The 22,030-nt window shown below is 51.1% G+C and overlaps 1 protein-coding gene and 1 long non-coding RNA gene across 6 annotated transcripts; one reads left to right on the top strand and one right to left on the bottom strand.

Moving 5' to 3' along the window:
* Nucleotides 1-255: 255 nt before the first annotated feature.
* Nucleotides 256-4,438, bottom strand: Prph (peripherin). 4 transcript variants are annotated; one of them, XM_063262998.1, is made up of 9 exons: nucleotides 3,455-4,410; nucleotides 3,049-3,109; nucleotides 2,771-2,866; nucleotides 2,307-2,474; nucleotides 2,085-2,210; nucleotides 1,781-2,001; nucleotides 1,643-1,692; nucleotides 1,385-1,464; nucleotides 256-625 (listed from the first exon to the last, which is right to left on the bottom strand). In XM_063262998.1, the coding sequence occupies exons 1-9, from the start codon at nucleotides 4,006-4,008 to the stop codon at nucleotides 560-562; spliced, it is 1,422 nt and encodes a 473-aa protein (XP_063119068.1). In that variant the 5' UTR covers nucleotides 4,009-4,410; the 3' UTR covers nucleotides 256-559. The 4 variants fall into 4 exon arrangements, with proteins under 4 accessions (XP_063119068.1, XP_008763891.1, XP_006257383.1 ...); NM_012633.3 differs by having other exon boundaries at nucleotides 260-628; nucleotides 3,455-4,037; XM_008765669.4 differs by having other exon boundaries at nucleotides 2,085-2,474; nucleotides 3,455-4,438.
* A 1,248-nt stretch (nucleotides 4,439-5,686) lies between these two features.
* Nucleotides 5,687-20,053, top strand: LOC102546594 (uncharacterized). 2 transcript variants are annotated; one of them, XR_362545.5, is made up of 3 exons: nucleotides 5,687-6,344; nucleotides 13,049-13,167; nucleotides 19,574-20,053. It is a non-coding gene; the product is annotated as an uncharacterized LOC102546594 (long non-coding RNA). The 2 variants fall into 2 exon arrangements; XR_010053085.1 differs by lacking the exons at nucleotides 5,687-6,344; nucleotides 13,049-13,167 and adding an exon at nucleotides 17,922-18,209.
* Nucleotides 20,054-22,030: the final 1,977 nt, after the last annotated feature.

Here is a 22,030-nt window from a genome sequence, read left to right as displayed (position 1 = left end):
TAGACAGCCCTGTGCCATGGTGCTCACATGGAGAAGGTTATAGACATGGATGCACTCTTCTGTAATCTCAACCTTTGTGACACTGAGGCAAGATTGAAAGTTAGTCCAAGGCTAGCCTGGGGTACACATGAAGATCCTGTTTTTTAAAAAGTTGAAAAGGAACAGAGAAGTTTGAGAAAACCCAACTGGGTCCACTGGAGTCACGAGTGCCAAGAAAATGAGAGTCAGAAAAGAAATTACCCCAGACACACGCAGTACAGAGTTTCTCTCGGTAGCGATTTTATTTGACTCAGAGTGAATCTCACACTCTGGCCCACCCCACAGTCCATGGGGTCATTCTTGAGCAGATCTGCTGTCCTGGGTTTCTTCATCGCCTCTTCCAAGGACAGGAAAGCTATGGGTCACATCAATGCATCAGGGAGAGGTCCAGCCTCAGGATCGGGCTGGAGCTCGGCTAGGAGGGTGCCACATGCTGAGCAGGACTGGTTGCAGACTGGTGCAAGGGAGGGTTCGAGCTTAGGAACGGGCTTCAGTCAGCCTCAGAGATCCAGCTGAGGCCTCAGTAGCTGTGAATAGAAGACTTGTCCAGTTCACTGTGCTGCTCCTTCTGAGACTCTGTCACCACCTTCTGGGGATAAGGAATACAGAGGACAATCAGCACCGCCCTCCCCAAAATCATCCTGTGCCCTGCCTGTTGAGCTTACCAAAACTACAGCTTAAAGTAAACACTCTGTTCTTGTTGTTGTTGTTGTTTGTAATGATTTATTTATTTTTGTTGTATGTACATTGGTGATTTGGCTGATGTTATGTCTGTGTGAAGGTGTCTGATCCCCTGCAACAGGAGTTAGACACAATTGTGAGCTGTCGTGTGGGTGCTGGGAATTGAACCCAGGTCCTCTGGAAGAGCAGCCAGTGCTCTTAGTTCCTGAACCATCTCTCTAGCCCCTTTGTTTTGTTTTTCTGAGACGGAGTTTCTCTGTGTAGCCTTGGCTGTCCTGGAACTCACCCTGTAGACCAGGCTAGCCTCAAACTCAGAGATCTGCCTGCCTCTGCTCCCCAAGTGCTGGGACTAAAGGTGTGCACCACCACCGCCTGGCTATCCACACACCTATCTCCCTCTATGTCCCGCTCAGGCTCAGAGGAACTTGTCACACAAACCTTACTGAGTTTGACTCCTAAAACTCACAGCAAAGGGAGAGAAGTGACTCTTGACAATGGCACAGGTGTGCCTACACACACACACACACACACACACACACACACACACACACACACCTTCTACTTGAAAAAATGTACCCTCAACACCCTAATATCTGAGCTAGGCCAGATTGAGGCTCAGAAACATTAAAAAGGGTGGATTTCTGGATCAAGCGGTTCATCTCACCTCCCCATCCCGAGTCTCGATAGTCCTGATCAGAACCATCTTCCGGCTGTGGCTGTCCTGGGGAGGCTCCACCTCAGGCACTGGAGAAGGCAGGAGAGAGGACAAGGCTAGGTTTGAGAGTCTCTCTTTTCAGGCTCCCACGCCAAACCTCTGAAGGCCAGGAACCTCAGTACATGAAGAGGGGTCAATCTAGGATGAGCACAGCCAGAACAATCAGGGCAGGAGATGCAGGCTGGAAGCCAGGCATGGAGGACTCACCAGTCGTCTTTAAACTTAGGGAAGCAAAGGAATGAACGGGCACTGAGATCCTGCGGGCAAAGCCACAGTATGGTCATTCCCTTGGCCAGGCCCCAGTGCCTGCCATCCCCATCCTGTCCCAGTAGCCTCTCCACTCACCGGCTCTCTTCCCCTTCCAGTAGCTTCCTGTAGGTGGCTATCTCGATGTCCAGGGCCATCTTGACGTTGAGGAGCTCCTGGTACTCTCGCAGGTGCCTCGCCATCTCTTCCTTCAGCTGTCGAAGCTCTTCCTCCAGCCGTGCTGCGCCTGCTTGGTACCCTCCAGCCTCCAGGGCGAACTGCTCCTCCAGCTCCCGCAACTGTCTGAGCAGTGCCTCGTTCTGGTGTAGGGGAAGAAGATGGAGGCAGTCCGAAGGGTTTTCAGAATCCACCCACTGCCCCCCGATAGCCTCTTAGTGCTCACCGTGCCACGAAGCCCGTCCACTTCGCACGTCAGACTCTGGATCTGACGTCGGGACTCGTTCATCTCCTGCTTGGCCTGACGTAGGGCCTCATGGTTGCGGTTGGCAGCATCGGACAGGTCAGCGTACTGCTCAGTGGCAGACAAGCCCGGCTGGGATGCGCGCCGCCATTCCCAGTGCCCTCCCCCCCGCACCCCCCCCAGAATCCTCCCCTGCTCTCGCACTTTTGACTTATACCACTCCTCTGCCTCCTGCAGATTCTTCGCCGCGATGTTCTCATACTGTGCACGGATGTCCCTCAGCGCCGCGGTCAGCTCTGGCTTCACTGTTGCCTCTACCTCCACCTGCTGCACCTGCTGGCTCTCCACGCTCACCTGCAGGTCTCGAAGCTCCTGCAGGACAGGAAAAGTGGAGATTGTGAATAGAAAAAAAAGGGGGGGGCACATGCATGAACAGAAGGGGGCGCTAGGGAGTGCACCCCGCCCTGCATTCTGAGACCTGAGCCCAGGCTGCCCTTAAGCCAGTTGTCAGGTTCAGGGTGTAGCTACCCCTCTTGCCAACAGGTGGCGCATGGGTGGGAATCAAAAACACCTGTAAAGGGTGGGGCTGTCCTCACGACGCATCCCTGTTGTCTCCGCAGCTTCTGCGAGGTCTCTCCCAAGCCTTCCCAGACACCCCAACCACCCACCTCTTCGTGTAGCTTCTTGAGGAACTCAATTTCGTCCATCAGAGATTCGATCTTGCGCTCTAGTTCTAGGCGGGACAGCGTGGCGTCGTCCACGTCCTTCGTGAGTGGGAATGGGGAGTTCAAGAGAAAGGAGGGCTCTTCAGGCAAAGGAAGGGCCAGGTCTTCCCTGTCTGCCTCAGAAGCACAGAAGTGACCCCCCAACCCACCGATGCCACCCTGGAGATGCAGCTGGGGTGCAGCTAGGGTGCTGGGACTCGACGACGTGACCCCTCACTCACCTTACGGAAGAGCACCAGGTTGTGCTCCGCATCCTCCCGCTTGCGAGTTTCTTCTTCTAACCTGATAGGCAGAGTGGGAAGACACTGAGCTGCCGGGTGACCTCCCAGACCTCGTGCTACATCCAGCACCCCGCCCCCATCTACTTCTGCAGCTGTCGTGGATCTAAAGCGAGGGATTCGGCCTTCCCGTCTAACGGATTGGGACAGAGAAGGGTGTCAGTCCCCTTAATGTCTGGTCACTTCCCCTAGGCTCTCGGAGCAAAGTGCTGGCAGAGGGCCCGCTAGGATGCTGCAGGCTCCGGGCTGGGGTTGGCCAGCCCGACCACGCCCTATGGTTGTTAGATCCCGAGGGGAAAGACAGGGGGAGCAGAGGGAGTGTCTGGCAGGCCCGGTCCTGCCCTCTGACCTCTGCTTGAGCGCCCCCAGGTCCTCCGCCAGCCCGTCGCGCTCCACCTGCACCCGGTCGCGCTCCCGGCCCAGCAGCTCCAGTTCGCGCCGCAGCTCGCGCAGCTCCTGCTGGCACAGCTGGTCGGCGCGCGCCGGCTCCTGGCCCCGCGCCTGGCTCAGCTCCCCGCGCAGGGCTGCGTTCTGCTGCTCCAGGAAGCGCACCTTCTCGATGAAGTTGGCGAAGCGGTCGTTGAGCTCCTGTAGCTCTTGCTTCTCGTTGCTCCGAGTGGCCAGGAACTCCTGGTTGAGGGCCTCGGCCATGGAGAAGTCGAGGCGCTCCGAGGGCAAGCGCAGGGCCCCCGCTCGAGGGGCACGGAAGCTGCCCAGCCGCGCCGAGGAGCTCGGGGACCCCGAGCCCAGCAGGCGGCTGCTGGAGAAGCGAGAGCTGGATGAGTAGGAGAAAGCCCCGGGGGACAGTGAGGGCGGTGGCCCGAAGGTCCGGCGGTATGAGGTGGAGCTGATGCTGGACCGGAGGCCCGACGAGTGATGGCTCATGCTGGCGGAAGATGGCATTCAGCGCTTGGCAGAACTAGGCCGGGCGGGAAGGAGCTGCAGACCGATGCGGGGCGGCTTTATAGCCCTGCGGTATGGGGGGGGGGTTTACTGGGGGGGCACGACAGCTCCTCCCACTGGCCTGACTTCAGCCTTGGGCTGTGTGGGGAGGGGGATGCCCCACCCTGCAGAGCGGCGACACCACCCCTTCCCTCTCCTGGTTGCTGGCGCCCTGCCTGCTTGATTCCCCCTTGTTGGCTGAGATCCGGGATGTAAATGGCAGGATGGAGATGGGCTAAGGATCCTAGCCTTTGAGCATGAACCCAACGCGGGAGCCTAGGGCGGGAGGACATGGCTTGACCTGGGGTGCCCCCTCAGAAAAGGAGGTAAAAATTAGGGAATAGAAGAACCTTTGGGCAATGAGAAATGGGGTAGGTGGAGGGAGAGCTAACCTGGCCTAAGCCAGGGTATTTGCGCCCCCTCCTGTCTCCTGAAACTGGGGTTCTTCATTCACCTGTTGTCAGCTGCCCCCCCCCATCACTGGCCATAACCGAGGGCTGAAGCAGAGGGGGCTGGGAAAGGGCTTATCTCTGGCTACTCCCCAGGGCACAGTAAAGGGCTGGTGATTGGCGCCGGCTCTGCGGCTAATGGACTGACTGACCAGCTCCCCTCCCCCTGCCCTTGGCCTAGCAGAAGTTGCATGCAGATGTTTCCACCTTAAAGGCACAGCCCCCACCCTCAAACTTGGATTTAACAAATGCTCCAACAAGAGTGGGCACCTCTTGGTGGGGGGGAGTGAGGGTGTCCGGGGCTCTGAGGGTCTGTGCCATGCCAGAGGCTAAACAGAGTGGGCCTGTGGTACACTTTTGGCTTTTATTGGATCCGCTCCCCCACCTCAGCATCTGCCGATCAGTCACAGGTCTTACGGGAACCAGAGAAATTCCTGAAGTAGGAAGGGGAGGGGTTTGAGGGGTGGCAGGGCTGAAAAGACATGTAGACTAGTAGGCACCAGTCTCCAGTACCAAGGAGGTGCAGGTACGGAGGCATGGTGCAGATAAAGGGAGAGGAGATGGGAAAGAAGATGCCCGCCCACTACTGCCTGTTAGAGAGAGAGAAGTCCTCACACAGGTCCACGGAAAGATTGCCCACTACTCACTGAGCCAGCTTGTAGGTCTACAAATATGGATGTGTCTGCCCCACAGCCTGTGTGCACACACATCCCAGGGATATACAACTACACCCCTTAACAGCGCCCTCATCCCTGGTTAGCAGAAAGGCTGATGTCTGGCCTTTGTGTGTCACACAACTTCCAGAATGCAGACATAGGCAGTCCAGGAGTGGACAGAGACTGTTTGGATGCTCTGTGGGAGAAAGGATGCTGAGGCCCTTTGGGTTTGCTGGGAGCCATGTGCCTGCTGCCACTGGGGACTCTGGGACTCTCAAATGAAATGGGTCTACCTCAGGTGGGTCCTGAGAACAAGATGGTGTAAGAGAAGCAGGTTTGGGGTTCTAGGCTAGATGCCTGACTGGTATACGGATGGCTCCCTGCTGCCCAGGTCCTTCATACTGCAGAGCAGAGAACTGCATCTTCTGTGTGTCCTCAGAGATGGGCCAGAGCCAACGCCCAGTGCTGGCTTACAGCCCTAGCCTTCCTCTCCTCTCCAGGCCCCTCCTTCCTTCCGGGCTATTAGTCTCTCCCAGATCAGCTGCCAGGTCCTGCTCCTTGACGGATCTAGTCTGGTTGCTAGGGGGATGAGAAAAGGGGGGTCGGGGAAGGGGGAGCAAGGCAAATAAATCAGAGCCTGCCACACCCCAATTCCTGGAGTGGAGAGGGGTACCGTACCATCCCGTCTGGGCTGGGGTAAGGGGCTGGTAGGTCAGAGATGAGCTTGTAGAAGCCTGAGTGCCTTGGCGCTTTCTGCAGCAGACCAGGGCTCTGAGCAACTGCTGCCTTTGGTCTGGGGCTCCACCCAGTCCAGCTCTAAGAGCAAATGATGGGCCCAGGAGACAAGGCAAGCAGAGGACCAGCACGAACCTTGCACAGGGAGCTGGCGGCAGAGCTGTGCCTTTGAGACAGCTGTGGTAGGGGCTGGGCAGAGCAGGGGAGGTTCTGAGCCCAGAGAGACAGAAATGAAGTTTCTGTCTCCATCTGCCCCTTTTGCTTAAGCCCCCAGATCACTACCAGAAGGCCTTAGAAGAGAGGGGGCCAGAAAGCTAGGAGGGCTCTGTTAGTGTGGACTGAGGGAGGCCAGCCTGTGAGAGGGATACAGCAAGGCAAAGGCAGAGAAGGTTTCATTCCTAGTGGGGAGGAGCCAGGCTGGGAGCTCTTGGAGGAGAAAGAGGAGAAGACGTCACAGGTAAGATTTCTGTAGCTGCCGCCCTTCCCCAACAACGTCCTAGAGAACGGCCCTCATCGCTGGCCTTCTTTTCCTGTCAGCAAAGCAATGGAGAAGGAAACCAGTGGTTCTTAACCTTCCTAACGCTATAATCCTTTAACACAGTTCCTCCTGCTGTGCTGACCCCCAGTCATAAACGTACCTCATTGCTACTTCATAGATGTGATTTTGCTACTGTGAGGGATCGAAATGTAAATATCTGATATGCAACCACTGAACTAAAGGAATAAATCTATGCACATGCTTAACACATACATGGTAAAGGAGGAAGAAGCAATCTGGTCTTGTTGGGGTTTCGTTTTGTTTTGTTTGTTGGTTTTGCTATGATCACGTTGTCGACCTCCAGTGGCTGAGCATAGCGCTGGACCCCAGGTAGAAGGACCCACGTACCACTTAGCTGATGGCTGGAGGGGAAGGTGGGCTTGTCCTTCCTTAGTGTGCTGGGACTCGGGACGTGGCTGTTCAATGTAATGAGGAGTATGCTTTGGGCTTTCTCGATGGGTGTCTTAGTCAGGGTTTCTCTTCCTGCACAAACGTCATGACCAAGAAGCAGGTTGGGGAGGAAAGGGTTTACTCAGCTTACACTTCCACATTGCTGTTCATCACCCAAGGAAGTCAGGACTGAACTCAAGCAGGTCAGGAAGCAGGAGCTGATGCAGAGGCCATGAAGGGATGTTTCTTACTGGCTTGCTTCCCCTGGCTTGCTCAGCTTGCTCTCTTATAGAACTCAAGACCACCAGCCCAGGGATGGCTCCACCCACAATGGGCTGGGCCCTCCCACCCTTGATCACTAATTGAGAAAATGCCTTACAGCTGGGCATACAGCCTCAAGGGAGGCTCCTTTCTCTGTGGTAACTGCAGCTTGTGTCAGGTTGACACACAACACCAGCCAGTACAAAGGGTCTGTCCAGTTTTCTTTAACCAGGAATGCTAACAGCCGTACCTATGTCATATCATTAGGAGAAGCTGATGAGTTATAAGATATTAGGCACTTGGTGCTTGGCCAGTGCTCTTCTCCCTCCTGCTCCCAGTTGCCCTGCAAGTTTACAGAGAAATAGCTGTGTGTGTGTGTGGGGGGGGGGGGGGACGGCAAGAACTGCAAAAAAGGTGAGTGTTGACCTGTGGGTCACCAGCAAGGGAACCAGTCAGTTATGTACTGGGGACCCAACACTGGGTTCGGAGAGGTAGTGTGCAGGCTTGTGGGGATGGGAAGAAGGGAGTGAAAGGTTCTACAGCTGGACTGTGGAGAGGCAGAGGAGGAGGTGGCCTTCGAGGAGAGAGTGTAATGCACAGGGCTGAGGATTGGGAGCTCAGTCTTTATGGATGGCAAGATTCCCAAGATATTTCGGAGGATGTGGGTAGCTGAGGCTAAGGTGGTGTAGAGGGAGTTGTCCTGGCAGACAAGGTCAGCCAGCCAGCCTGAATTCTCAACCACTGCATGACCCAAAGTGAACCATTGTCTTCTGAGATTTCCGGAACAGAGCTGGTGACAGTCTCCTGTGAGGCTCACAGTGGGTGCTCAACAAATGCTACTCACAGTGGGTGCTCAACAAATGCTACTCACAGTGGGTGCTCAACAAATGCTACTCACAGTGGGTGCTCAACAAATGCTACTCACAGTGGGTGCTCAACCAAGCTACTCACAGTGGGTGCTCAACAAATGCTACTCACAGTGGGTGCTCAACAAATGCTACTCACAGTGGGTGCTCAACCAAGCTACTCACAGTGGGTGCTCAACAAATGCTACTCACAGTGGGTGCTCAACAAATGCTACTCACAGTGGGTGCTCAACCAAGCTACTCACAGTGGGTGCTCAACAAATGCTACTCACAGTAGGTGCTTGACAAATGCTACTCACAGTAGGTGCTCAACAAATGTTACTCACAGTGGGTGCTCAACAAATGCTACTCACAGTGGGTGCTCAACAACAAGGTCATTTACCTCTGCCACAGGACAGAGGGACAGGAACAGGAGAGCATGCCGCATGGCACATGGATTCCTTGTAACCAAGTATTAGCTGGAGGCCCTTCGGGTCCAGGTTCAGGATTGGGGCACACCTTCATTCCATGTCCCCAAGGTAGGCCAGTGTCCTTAATATTTCTTTTCTAGTCAGGCCCTGTGGCTCACATCTAAGGTCCCAGCTTCGGCTGCTGAGGGAGGAGAGCTCAGGAGTTCAACTTAGTCCACTTAGAAATGTGGTTACTTGGGGTTGGGGATTTAGCTCAGTGGTAGAGCGCTTGCCTAGGAAGCGCAAGGCCCTGGGTTCGGTCCCCAGCTCCGAAAAAAAAGAACCAAAAAAAATTTAAAAAAAAATTAAAAAAAAAAAAGAAATGTGGTTACCCTCCCCCGTGCTTCCTGTCTCCAAGACCCTAAGTGCCTGCTTCCCTTTACCCTTGGATCACTGTGCCATCGACTGTCATGAAGTCCCTTGGCTCCATGGGCTCCTCCTTCCCCCATCACTTAGGTAGAACCTAAGCTCAGACGGGCACAGAATCTGCAGTTGCAGAAGGAGCCTTCTCTGAACTGGTGGCCACAGGAGGGCCTTACAGGGTTCTCAGGGTGTTCTAGGCTCTGGTATCTGGGACCAAGGACACCTCTAGTAGAAGTGGGGTCTGGAGAGATGGCTCAGTGGTTAAGAGCACTGACTGCTCTTCAAAGTTCAAATCCCAGCAACCACACGGTGGCTCACAGCCATCTGTAAATGGGATCTGATGCCCTCTTCTGGTGTGTCTGAAGACAGCTACAGTGCACTTAAATATATATTAAAAAAAAATCTTATAAAAAGAAAAAAAGAAGTGGGGTCTGGGATCCACTTTTCAAGGGAGAGTCAGAGAACAGGGATCCCAGCTACAGAGTTGCTCCAGGAGCAGAATTCTTCCTTCAGTATCTGTTGTGGAGCTCCGCCTCTCCAGTTAGGGGATACCCTGACTCATCTTTACCACCTACTGTGTCTCAGTGTGCTTTATTAGTACTAACATTCGGTATTTTTCAAGCACTGCGACAAGCATTTGACACTTTGAGTCACTTCCTAGTATCACGGTATTACTGCTGCTGTTGCTTAATTTACAAAATAAAATGTACGTGGGTTGGGGTTGGGGTTGGGGGCAGGGTGATGCTGAAGAGATGGCTTAGCAGTTAAGAGCACTGGCTATTCTTCTGGAGGAAGTGGGTTCTAGTCCCAGCCCCCACACGAGTGGCTCACAACCCTTTGTAACTCTAGTTCCAGGGGATCTGACGCCCTCTTCTGGTTTTCGTGAGTACTGCATGCGTGTCGTCCGCAGATAATACATGCTGGCAAAAAGCGCTAACACACACAAAGTAAAAATAAATGTAAAAATCTTTTTAAAAAAGGGAGGGGGGCTGGAGAGATGGCTCAGCAATTAAGAGCACTGACTGCTCTTCCAGAGGTCCTGAGTTCAAATCCCAGCAACCACATGGTGACTCACAATCTTGAACTCAGCAAACACATGGTGGCTCACAACCATCTGTAATGGGATTCGATGCCCTCTTCTGATATGTCTGACAACAGTGACAGTGTACCCACGTACGTGAAATAAATAAATAAATGTCTTTAAAAACAACCTGCAAAAAAAAAAAACCCATTAAATAAAATGAAGATAAACAGTTGAAGCCACTTGCTCCAAGTCTCACAGTGGATTAGAGCTGACACCTCCTCCCCAAGACCCTCTCTTCTCTTACGGAGAGCAGATGTCAGCTTTTGCCCTGGTGTCTGGGTTATCTAGCTTCAAACCTAGGCCAACAAAATGCCTATGAGGTAGTTGAACTTCTGTTCCCATCTTTCCTTTCCTCTCCGACCTATTTTTTCTGTTGTTCTGAAAGATAAAGGTGTTGCTGCCACCTACTGGTCAGGAGCCCGAATGGCACATCTACAATCTGTTGTGTGCTGGTTTGAGGGGCTTACTAGAGTCGAGCCTTTGGGATCCTGGGATGTAGGATGCTTCAAAAATATTCGGCGTGCTCCTTTGCTGGTGGGGAGATAGTCTTTTTTTTTTTCTTTTTTTCGGAGCTGGGGACCGAACCCAGGGCCTTGCGCTTGCTAGGCAAGCGCTCTACCACTGAGCTAAATCCCCAACCCCCGGGGAGATAGTTTTGTGCACTGTGTATTCAGACACTGGCTACTGAGCGCAGAGATCTGCTTGCAGCCTGGACGCTGACATTGCCGAGCTCTCCTGCCTCAGTGTAAAAATTGTTTTCCATCATCTCTGATTGGCCCGTAAAGATCTGAGGCAGGACTTCTGATCCCAGAAGAGGGGGCTCTGGTGGGGAGAGGAGAAGAGTTGCCCTGAGGGAGTCGAGGAGGAGCAGCCAGAGCAAGACTAAGATGGCAGGTAATGCCCTGTGGTGGGACGTGGGCCGGGTCAGCATAGTTGGGTTAGAACAGCTCAGTTTCTATCCAGTTACAGTGCAAGAAACTGATTAATAAAATACCAGGTCTCGGGGTCATATTCCAGAGCAAGGGTAGGCGTAGAAAAGTCCTTTACTTTTACACTGGTTTGAGTCCTGGCTCCATTCACCACCACAACTACCACCACCACCCCCCCGCCCCCAGGCTCTGGCAGCTTCTTATTGTCCCAGAACCCAGGGCAGGGCAGTTGTGGTGAAGCATGACCCCAGCAGCTGGGCAATGAGTTCCAGGCAAGTCTGCTCTACATAGCAAATTCCAGAATTCTGGGCCAGTCAAGTCTACATAGTTACATAGTCAAACCTTTTCTTTTCTTTTTTTCTTTTTAATATAGTTTTATTTTTTACTTGTTCACTTTACATCCTGCTCACTGCCCCCTCCCATTCACCCCCTCTCACAATCCTTCCCCCATCCCCCTTCTCTTTCTCCTCTGAGCTGGATATCCCCCATCCCTGGCACTTCAAGTCTCTACAAGGCTAGGTACTTCCTTTCCCACTGAGGCCAGGCAAGGGTAAAACCTTTTCTTAAGAGAAGAAAGATACCTAGGAAGCGCAAGGCCCTGGGTTCGGTCCCCAGCTCCGAAAAAAAGAACCCAAAAAAAAAAAAAAGAAAAAGAAAAAAGAGAGAAGAAAGAAACCAAAAAAAAGAAAAAAAGAAAAAAGAAAAAGAAAAAAAGAGAAGAAAGAAAGAAAGAAAACAAACAAACGGTCTTGCTATATAGCTTTCAGGATTCAGTGATTCCAAATTGAACCAGACATGTTGGTGCTTAGCTATAATCTCGGTTTTCAAGAGACTAAAACAGGAGGACCATGAGTTCCAGGCCAGCCTAGACTACAGAGTAAGTTCCAGGATTATAGAAAGACTTAGAGTCAAAAAGTTAGCAAAACAAACAAACAAAAAAATGTCTTATCTCGGAGGAAGAACCTGAAGGTCAAGGATGGGATGTGGCAGACACGGTGAGAAATTGGAGAAATCCAGGTAAGATCTAAAACAGTGTGAGGTTACATGGATAGGAAGGATCTAGAGGCCTTGGGGCCTTAGTAAATCATAGTTAAGAGTGTGTGTGTGCACACGTGCACGCTATGCTTCTAGTCCAAGACTTTTTTTCCTTTTCTTTCATTTTTTAAAGGTTTATTTATAAGAATTCACTGTCACTGTCTTCAGAAACACCAGAAGGAGGCATCAGAACCCATTACAGATGGTTGTGAGCCACCATGTGCTTGCTGGGAATTGAACTCAGGACCTCTGGAAGATCAGCCAGGGCTCTTAACCACTGAGCCATTTCTCCAGCCCAACTTCTTTTCTTTTGTGATACCATCTCATGTAGCCCAGGCTGGCCTCAACCTTCCTATATAGCTGAGGCTGGCCTTGAACTCATGATCCTCCATCTCTAGAGTGCCAGGATTATAGGCATGCACCACCACCTTTGGCCTCTGATGTATTCCCTCCCTTCCTCCCTTCTTTCCTCCCTCCCTCCCTCCTTCCCTCCCTCCACTATCCACCATCTCTTTTTCTCTCAGTCTCTGTGTCTTGTGTGGTGCTGGGGGTTGAACCAAGGACCTTGTACCTACTAAGCATTTATTCTTCTATTACCCTCGTCCCTGCTTTTTTTTTTTTTAAACATTTTATTTATTTATTATATATTATGATTACACTGTCGCTATCTTCAGACACACCAGAAGAGGGCATCAGACTCATTTCAGATGGTTGTGAGCCACCATGTGGTTGCTGGGATTTGAACTCAGGACCTTGGGAAGAGCAGTCGGTGCTCTTAACCACTGAGCCATCTCTCCAGCCCCTCGTCCCTGCTTTTAAACAGATCACAGTCAAGTGGTCCAAGGAGGGGGCACTTCCCCACACTGTTAAGGATTGTCTGGAGAAGTACAGGTGGTGCTAGGTCCACCCATCCTTCCTTCCCAAGGCTCCTCTTCGGCCTAGACCCCCAGGCTAAAGTGGGATGGAACATGGAGCTCATCCAGCCCTGTTTCCTGATGAGGGGACTGAAAGGTAAGCTGTAGACAGGCCTCACCTGAGGTGAGACAGGACAGCAGCTATGCCTACCAGGACAGTTTTCAGAGGCTCTTCTGCGTTTGTAGCACTCACATACCCACACACATGTACACACAGTTTAAAAACCTTCAAGTGAGGGAGGAGGAAGCAGGGGGTCTACAGGAAATTGGCCACAGCAGTTTTATCCTGAGGGAGAGATCTTATCCCTTGACCTCTCTCATTTTGCTTCCAGCTGTCTTGCAGTGAGGAGCTACCTAAGTATTCTCCTGCTACCATGCCTCCACAAGAAAATCAACTTTGTCACAAGCCTGAAAGCATTGGAACCAGCTGGCCAAAACTCGATTTTCTCAGGTAGGTCTCAGCAGTGGACAGCTGGCTCAGTGCGTTAGAATGTTCTCTCATGGGGTGAATTCCCTCTGTCCTGCACTTTTGTACTGGCACTTGGTCTTAGGTGTTTAAAAGGAAATTCAGCCCCTGGAGCAGCAGAGGTGGGTGGGGGTAAGGAGTAGGCAGAACAAAGTGGGTCGGGGAGGGAGTGGGGGAGTGCAGGAGACACAGGACAGAGTGGTACATGTCTGAAGCACCAGCTACTGGAGAGGCTGAGTGAGCCCATCACCTCAGCCTGGAACATAGACACAGCCACACTGTCTCAAAAAAAATAAAAAATCAAACTGCTAGCATCTTATCCTCTCTGTCTTTTGAGACACATTGTAGCTCAGACCCGGCTCAAATTTAGCCTCCCGAGTGAGTGCTAGGATTATGAGAATGAGCCACCATGCCCTGCTAGGGCCTTACTATTGTTACTATGTAACTAAAAGTTTCTATGAGCCACTGTGGTGGTTCGTGCTGTAAACTCAGCGCTTGAGGGGTAGAAGCAGGAGATTGGGGAGACCTCTCCCAGCCACTCCTTCTTAAAAGGGGAAAAATATCCATAGGAGGGGATATGGAAGCAAAGTTTAGAGCAGTGTCTCAAGGAATGGCCATTCAGAGCCTGCCCCACATGTGGCCCATATATATACAGCCACCAAAACTAGATAAGATTGATGAAGCTAAAAAATGCATGTGAAGGGGACCGGATATAGATCTCTCCTGAGAGACACATCCAGAGCAAGTTCAATACAGAGGTCAATGCTAGCAGCAAACCACCGAACTGAGAAAAGGACCCCCTTAGGGGGAATTAGAGGAAGGATTGAAAGAGTTGAAGGAGCTTGCAACCCCATAAGAACAACAATGCCAGCCAACCAGAGCTTCCAGGGACTAAACCACTACCGAAAGACTATACATAGACTGACCCAGGGCTCCAACTGCATATGTAGCAGAGAATAGCCTTGTTGGGGCACCAGGGGAAGGGGAAGCCCTTGGTCCTGCCAAGGTTGGACCCCCAGTGCAGGGGAATATGGGGGGCAGTAAGGGGGATGTATGGGGGGGGGAAATACCTGTATGGGGGAGGGGCAGGGGGAGGGGCAGGGGGAGGGGATGGGGGAGCTTATGGACAGGAAACTGGGAATGGGAATAACATTTGAAATGTAAGCAAAGAAATATATCTAATAAAAAATTACAAAAAAAAAAGACATCTCTCAGCTACATGAGTTCCAGGTCGGCACACACGCACACATGTGCACACACACACACACACACACACACACACACACAGAGGAGGAGGGAAATGGGGAGGGGAAGGGGGAGGGGAAAGGGAAGGGGAAGGAAGAGAGCACACACGTACATTGACCAGAAAACTTGGTCTGAGTTCAACCTCTGAGACCCATTTGGTGGAAGGAGACCCAACTTCCACCAGGTTGACCTCTGAACTTCACCACCCTACACATCAAGACAAAAATAAATAAATGGAAAAAAGTCAGTAAAAATCTTTATGAATGCTTGTGTAGGGTTTTATGTTGCAATGTCTTTGGCTGGAAAAATCTCAAATGTCTGAATCTCCCTTGGCAAGAAATGAGAGGCAGAGTTACAGAACCAAGTAAATCAGGGGCTCAAAATATCAACAGGAACCACTACCTTTTTATTTCTCTGCTGTCTCATGTTTAAGGGTTAGCATCTGGTCTTACGTTTGTTCCTTGTCTCGAGGTAGCTGCAACAGCAGTAAGCAGTTTGCACAACTATCACACACTCACAAGCTGTCCAAAGGTTGCAAGAAAGAGAACCCTTTTCCCAGACTCCTTTTCCAGAGCAAGAATCTTTTCCTTGGCCCCTCCCCCGCACCAGCAGACATTACCTCATCTCCCATTTCCATAATGACATCACTTGCTGGTTCCTCAACCAATCCCTGGCAAGGGGACTGAAATTACCTTGATGTGTTTCAGCAAGGGTTTACCCTGGTGGTGGGAAGGCCTGGCTCTGACAGACTGAATGCCTGGGACTGGAATAGAACCAGTTGTGTCAGCCAGGTCAGCAAGGAGCTAGAACCAGGCCAGCTCAGGCACTCAGAGGCTGAGGCAGGAGGGGATTGCTGTGAAATCGAGGGCAGCGTAGGCTAATGTGATACTCTATTTAAGCATAAAACCAAACTACAGGCGTGCACAGGCTCTCACACACATTTCTACAGTGGATTCCACAGCACAGTGCATAATGGTTTTTGTTGCTGGTTGGTTGGTTTTCTAGACAAGGTTTCACTACATAGCCCGGGCTGTCCTGGAACTTACTCTGTGGACCAGACTGGGTTTGGAGATCTGCCTGCCTCTGCCTCTGAAGCACAGAAAGCAAAGGTGTGAGCCACCACCTTGTGCACCACCACTGCGAGCTTCCTGATGTTTGATTTTGTCAATTTGATGGGATTGGGGCTACTCCTCTGGGTGTGCCTTCGATGTCTACTGAGTGAATGGAAAGGAAAGATCAGAAAGGGGAAGAATGGACAACCTTTGCCAAGAGCACTCTAGGTTTTGCTTACTCTAGTGTTCGACGGCATCTGTGAGCACAATGAGAGAGTGCCTACTGCTCGTGCAGAGGACCACAGTTCCATTCCCAGCCCAGTACACATCGCTCTGCTCAGAGCCACCTGTACCTCCAGCTCCAGGGGAATTTGCTGCTTTCTGGCTTCTACAGTCATGTGCACACACTCATGCACACTCATATACACGATTAAACACTAGTAGAGGGGGCTGGAGAGATGGCTCAGCGGTTAAGAGCACTGACTGCTCTTCAGAGGATCCAGTTCAATTCCCAGCAACCACATGCAGCTCAAAACTGTAACTCCTGTTCCAGGGGATCTGATGCCCTCATATAGTCAAACACACAGGTTGGACTGGAGAGATGGCTCAGTGGTTAAGAGCACTGACTGCTCTTCCAGAGGTCCTGAGTTCAAATCCTAGCAACCACATGGTGGCTCACACCCATCTGTAAGGCCCTCTTCTGGTGTGTCTGAAGACAGCGACAGTGTACTCATATACATAAAATAGATAAATCTTGGGGCTGGGGATTTAGCTCAGTGGTAGAGCGCTTACCTAGGAAGCGCAAGGCCCTGGGTTCGGTCCCCAGCTCCGAAAAAAAGAACCAAAAAAAAAAAAAATAGATAAATCTTAAAAACAAAACAAAACAAAAAAAACTACCCAGGCAAAACACCAATGCACGTAAAATAAAAATAAATGAATTATTTAAAATTTTAATTAATGAAAAGAGAGTGTTAGATTCAAAAATGAATATGCAAATAAAACTAAAACTGGGAGGAGGGTCTGGAGGGATAGCTCAGTGGTTAGGAGTATTGGCTGCTCTTCCAGAGGTTCAGGGTTTGATTTCCAGCACCAACATGGTGGTTTACAACTGTCTTCAACTCTAGTCTCAGGGAGATTAAAGGTGTGCGTCACCACAGCTGGCCTGGACTGTGCCATGTAGAACAATAGCCCTGAAACCCATGCCCGTTATCCTGCCTGCTTCCAGAGTGTTAGTAGTGGGGGTGGGCATGTGGCACCACACCTGCCCTCAGGTTTACTTAGTTTCTTTTTTCTTTTTTTTTTTTTTTTGGTTCTTTTTTTTCCGGAGCTGGGGACGGAACCCAGGGCCTTGCGCTTCCTAGGTAAGCGCTCTACCACTGAGCTAAATCCCCAGCCCCACTTAGTTTCTTTTTAAATAGGATTTTATTCCAGTCCAGGCTTACCCTGAAACTTACGGCCACCCTCCCACTCCAGTCTCCCAAGTGTGTGAGTCTCCTTGCTTGTTGTCTGTAGCAGTTCTAAGAAGAAACCTTCTGGACTCCTGTGAGGTGGCTCTCTGGAACCCACATAAAGGTGGAAGGAGAGACCTCCACACACGTGCGCGGCACACAGGACCCACACTCACAGCGCATACACGCACACCCCAGCCTTTGACCCCAGCACTCGGGGGACAGAGGCAGGTGGGTCTCTGTGAGTCTGAGGCCAGCCTGGTCTACAGAGTGAATTCCAGGACCGTACAGAGAGACGCTGACTCAGAAAACCAAAAAACAAAAACCACGAGCAACAAAGAAGCAAAAAGAAAGGAAAGAAAGAAAGAAAGAAGGACAGAAAGAAAGGAAGGAAGGATGGAAGGGAGAAAGGGAAAAAGGAAGGGAGAAAGAAAGAAAGAAAGAAAGAGAGGAAGGGAGAAAGGGAGAAAGAAAGGGAAAGCAAGCTTCCAGGAGAGAAAATGATTATCCATTGCATGTGAGAAGCCTTGAGTTTTACACTGTAAGAAAGAAAAAGAGAGGGCTGGAGAGATGGCTCAGTGGTTAAGAGCACCGACTGCTCTTCCAGAAGTCCTGAGTTCAATTCCCAGCAACCACATGGTGGCTCACAACCATCTGTAAAGAGATCCGATGCCCTCTTCTGGTGTATCTGAAGACAGCTACAGTGTACTTATATATAATAAATGAATAAATCTTTAAAAAAAAAAGAAAGAAAGAAAAAGAGAGGAAGGTGGTGAGGGAGAAGGAGAAAGGAGAAGGAAATCTGGTGGTGAGGAAGCCTTTCAAAGCACTTCCTGTCTTACTTAAAGAGATGTACCCAAGGGCCAAAGAGACAGCTCTGTGGTCAAGACTTTTGCAAGGCCTTCTAAAAAACATGAGGTCAGTTCCCAGCACCCACACAGGGTGGCTTACACCATTGGTAACTCCAGCCCCAGGAGGTCCTACACCCCTTTCTGGCCTCTATGAGCACATGCACAGACCCAACCCCCACCACATGCACACATACACATAAATACTTTAAAGAGATGGATCCTGTTATGTAAGGGGGTAGATTTCCTGCCTCACCTCAGGCAGATGTGTCGAGTTCTGCCGAATGCTGACTTGAGCAGGAGAGGAGGAATGAACCACTTTACCCAAACATGCACAGCGTTGACTAACTCTAACACAAGGTTTCTGGAATGAACGGGGTGCTGACAGGCTGAGATGTCAGCAAAAGGGACTAAGGCTCTCCATGAGGCTGAAGGTGAGTTTCCACACCCTGCCCATGTGCACACAGGGCTCTGCTCTTAGCTTCTGCTGCTATGTCTCCTGGACAGCCACCCAAACACCATCTGCCAATGTCATCTCTGGATGCCCCACCTTTTGGCCTTGGCTGACAGGCACTGGCCAGCCTGACCCGATGATGAAGGGGGCAATATTCCAGACCTGAGCTGTCCCATCAGATATCAGACACTATCACATCAGCAGGGGTCCAGGTGAATATTGGCAGTCCTCTCTCAAGGACACTGTATCTCCCCATGATTGGAGACTTTACTCACAGAGAGTCTCTGACTTCTTCTAGAAGAAAAAGCAGTCCTGCACTCTAGGGAAGCCTAATCCTGGGTGCTAGATCACCGGCTTTGCCTCTCTGGATCTGTTTAATGCTAGCTGGGGCTCTTGGGATGTATGGTGATGACCGGTGACTCAAGGTCTCCTCTGGTTATAGTTCTATCCACCCAGAACTCAAGGTTGTGGCACAGTCCCCATGACTGGAAAGGCTGACAGGTACTTTCAGTCAGAGTTTGGGGGTCAGATTTCAGTTGGTCTCTGTGCAGCTTCAGGCTAGATATTTGATCTATCTCTCCACGCGTGGTCTGTCAATGCCTGCAAGTTCGGGTGAACACTAAAATAAGATGTGAATGTAGCCTTTCCTCCCACAACCCCTTCAGGGTCCCACAGAACATTCCAGAGGTCAGAGGTCTGAAGACAAGGCTCCCTAAAGACTCCCTAAGTGTTTGAGTGCCTATATGTGTGTGTCTGGTGCCCATGGAGGCCAGGAGAGGCCCCTGGAACTGAACTTACAGATGACTCTGAGTGGCCATGTGGGCGCTGGGACCCAAACCCTGGTCCTCTGCAGGAATAGCAAGTGCTCTTAGCGGCCGAGCCACCCTCTCTCCAACCTGGATTCTTAGGTTTTCTAACTTATAAAGCATGCACAGCCTGACAGCTTTTCTGCGGGTGCATGAACATTCACTACCAGCTGCCTGCACACTTGAGCAAGCATTTGCTCCCTCTGTTTCTTCTTGCTCGCACTGGAGGAGCTTTGCTACTGCCTGCCCGCCCCTCGGGACCACCACGAGGAGGGCGGCAGGAGAGAGGAGGCATAGGTCAGGTGAGGGCAGAGAAAGCCCTCGCTCGCATCCGGACAATGAGGCTGGACCCTCAGAAGCACGTATACCTCCCAGTCCGTTTATCCCGTCAGACTTCCAAAGCGATTCTGAGCCCAGACTTTCCATCTGCGCTCAAGGGCAGATCTTATGATTGTCAGCCACAAAGCGGTGACCCGGACCTTGGGGTATATTTGCTCTTGCTGGAGGCTAACTTCTATGCACTTTCCCACCCACACAGGAGAGGGAAAAATCATCATTACAAGGACACATTCCTCCCCGACCGACCGCTGGCACTTTGCTCTTCAATTCTCCAGGCTCCGCGCTGAGACATTTTTCCTTGGCTAAGCCAGCCTGCGTTCACCTTTCCTCACCCGGCTGAAAGCGTCCCAGCTCCTCACATCTTGGCTCATGTATAAAAGAACTCATCCGAAAGGCTTCCCGAAGGAGTTGGCAAGGGCTGCTCCTGGCTAGGGGTGGCTGCCGGGCATTGGGGGAAGGGGCTTCAGGCTCTACCAGGTCATTCCGAAAGCTGAAGGGACCACGTATGGGCATTTGAAAATGTGTTTTCTTTGGGGCAGTTTTAATGGGAAATGCAGGCTTGGAAAATAAACCCCTCAGGTGTTCTGGGGTATCACGCTAGCTGGAAATGTATTTATCTGGTTCCCATAACTGGCTGTCCCATTTTCCCCAGTCATGCACTGTGGTCAATACAGAATGCAGACATTTGGTGGTCATCCTACCTAGTCCCCCAGCCCCATTGCCACCCCTCAGCTTCAGGAAGAATTGGGTCACGTTCAGCTTAGAGCTGAGGCTCTGTAGCAGGCTTACCCCCGAGGAGGGAAAATTACCCCCGCAACGCTGCTCGTAGGACTGCTGCAGAAAGTTCTAGAACAGAGATTCTATCTGAAACACACACACACAAAAAAATACTAGCTAAGCTGTGCTCACAGACATGCCTTGCGCAATGCATTGGGGTCTTTTTTTAAAAAAAATATTTCATTTATTTAGTATATATGAGTACATTGTCGCTGTCTTCAGATGGTTGTGAGCCACCATGTGGTTGCTGGGAATTGAACTCAGGACCTCTGGAAGAGCAGTCGGTGCTCTTAACCACTGAGCCATCTCTCCAGCCCGACAGTTTCAAGGTGTGCTCCTCACAGAGTAACGGAAGCTGTGACCTGACATAAAGTACAGAGCCATCGTGGGAAAGTGGGTAACCAGGTCCCACTGGAGTGGGTCACGGGATAAAGGTGGCCACATCAGCAGCTCTGCTAGCTTGTCCATGGCAGTGACTAGGCACGAACTCAAGCAGCACTCAGAACCTGTCCCTTCTGCACAAGAGACTGTGACAGCTGCTTAGTTCCAAACTTACCGACACCACCATAATTCTCACCAGGCTACGATGGCCCACCAGCCACAGCAACCACGCCCTCTTCCCACTGACAACGCAGACCTTTGTGCCTTTTCCTCCCTTTGGCTATCAGACGAAACAATGAACCCCAAATAACTCAAATTTGCTATTTCATACCAGGGGGAAAGGCTAGTCTGACACTCTGGTGCCAGAGGACATCAGTTACACAGTTCTGACAACTTACGGGCAACCCTGAAGGCAGATGAGAACTGAGACTGCGCAGGGCAGTCAGTAATGGGCGGAACCCTGCTTACTCAGCGTCCATTTAAACTTAACCTCCTGTCTGTACCGGAAGGGCTCAGGCAGTGCTGGGTCTGTTTATTTGTTCTTCTGCTCCACATGAGCACCTTAATGTTTTGACTATTACTCATCCTCTGAGGTAAGGTCTCCTGTATCTAAGCTGGCTTTGAATGGTCTTCAGTTTCTCACGGCCCCGCCTCTACCTCCCCAGTGCTGGGTTACAGGAAAGTGGTACACGTTAGGGTAGCATTGTGTCTCTTATGCGGCACAGGGATCAAACTATGAGCACACGGGAAAGCACTCTACCGTTTGAGCTATGCCACGACCCTACTAACGGAGGGTGTAGGATGACCTGCATTTGTGACCTGTCTGGGTCGCAAATGGCCTTTAGCAGCCTCACCTACTCTAGTAATGTTTTTCAAGACATGGATTCTCTGTGTGGCCCTGGCTGTCCTGAACTCACTCTGTAGACCAGACTGGCCTCAAAGTCAGAGACCCACCTTCCTTTGCCCTCCAAGTGCAGGGATTAAAGGAAGGCACCAACACCACTGCCTGGGCTCTAGGAACATTTTTGTCATTTTTTTTTTCGGAGCTGGGGACTGAACCCAGGGCCTTGCGCTTGCTAGGCAAGCGCTCTACCACTGAGCTAAATCCCCAACCCCAGTTGTCAGCATCCTAAGTACATGTACACTTACCATCATAGGCTGTGCACACGGAACCTGAACTCAAACCATGTGGTAACTACTAAATTACAGTCCCACATCAGAGCCAGCCAGTCATTCTGCACGCTAATGTTAATATCTGACAGAACAGCTGCTCTTCAGTACGAGTGGCACAAAGTTTTTTCTATCAGTCACCATTGCTTCCCTGTGGTTAACTATAGGATTGCAGTGAGAACCCCTTCCAGTCTGGGACATGTCTTTTGTTGGGGATTTGGCAGGGCCAAGTCCTATTGCTTGGGAGACTGGAAAATTTTCCTCCTGAAATACCTGAAGTACACTTCCATTTGGAAGTTTTGTTTTGTTTTTAAAGATTTATTATATA

This window comes from Rattus norvegicus, chromosome 7, assembly GCF_036323735.1.
Source record: "Rattus norvegicus strain BN/NHsdMcwi chromosome 7, GRCr8, whole genome shotgun sequence".
NCBI classification, from domain to species: domain Eukaryota; kingdom Metazoa; phylum Chordata; class Mammalia; order Rodentia; family Muridae; genus Rattus; species Rattus norvegicus.
This window is presented reverse-complemented; position numbering and strand designations above follow the sequence as displayed.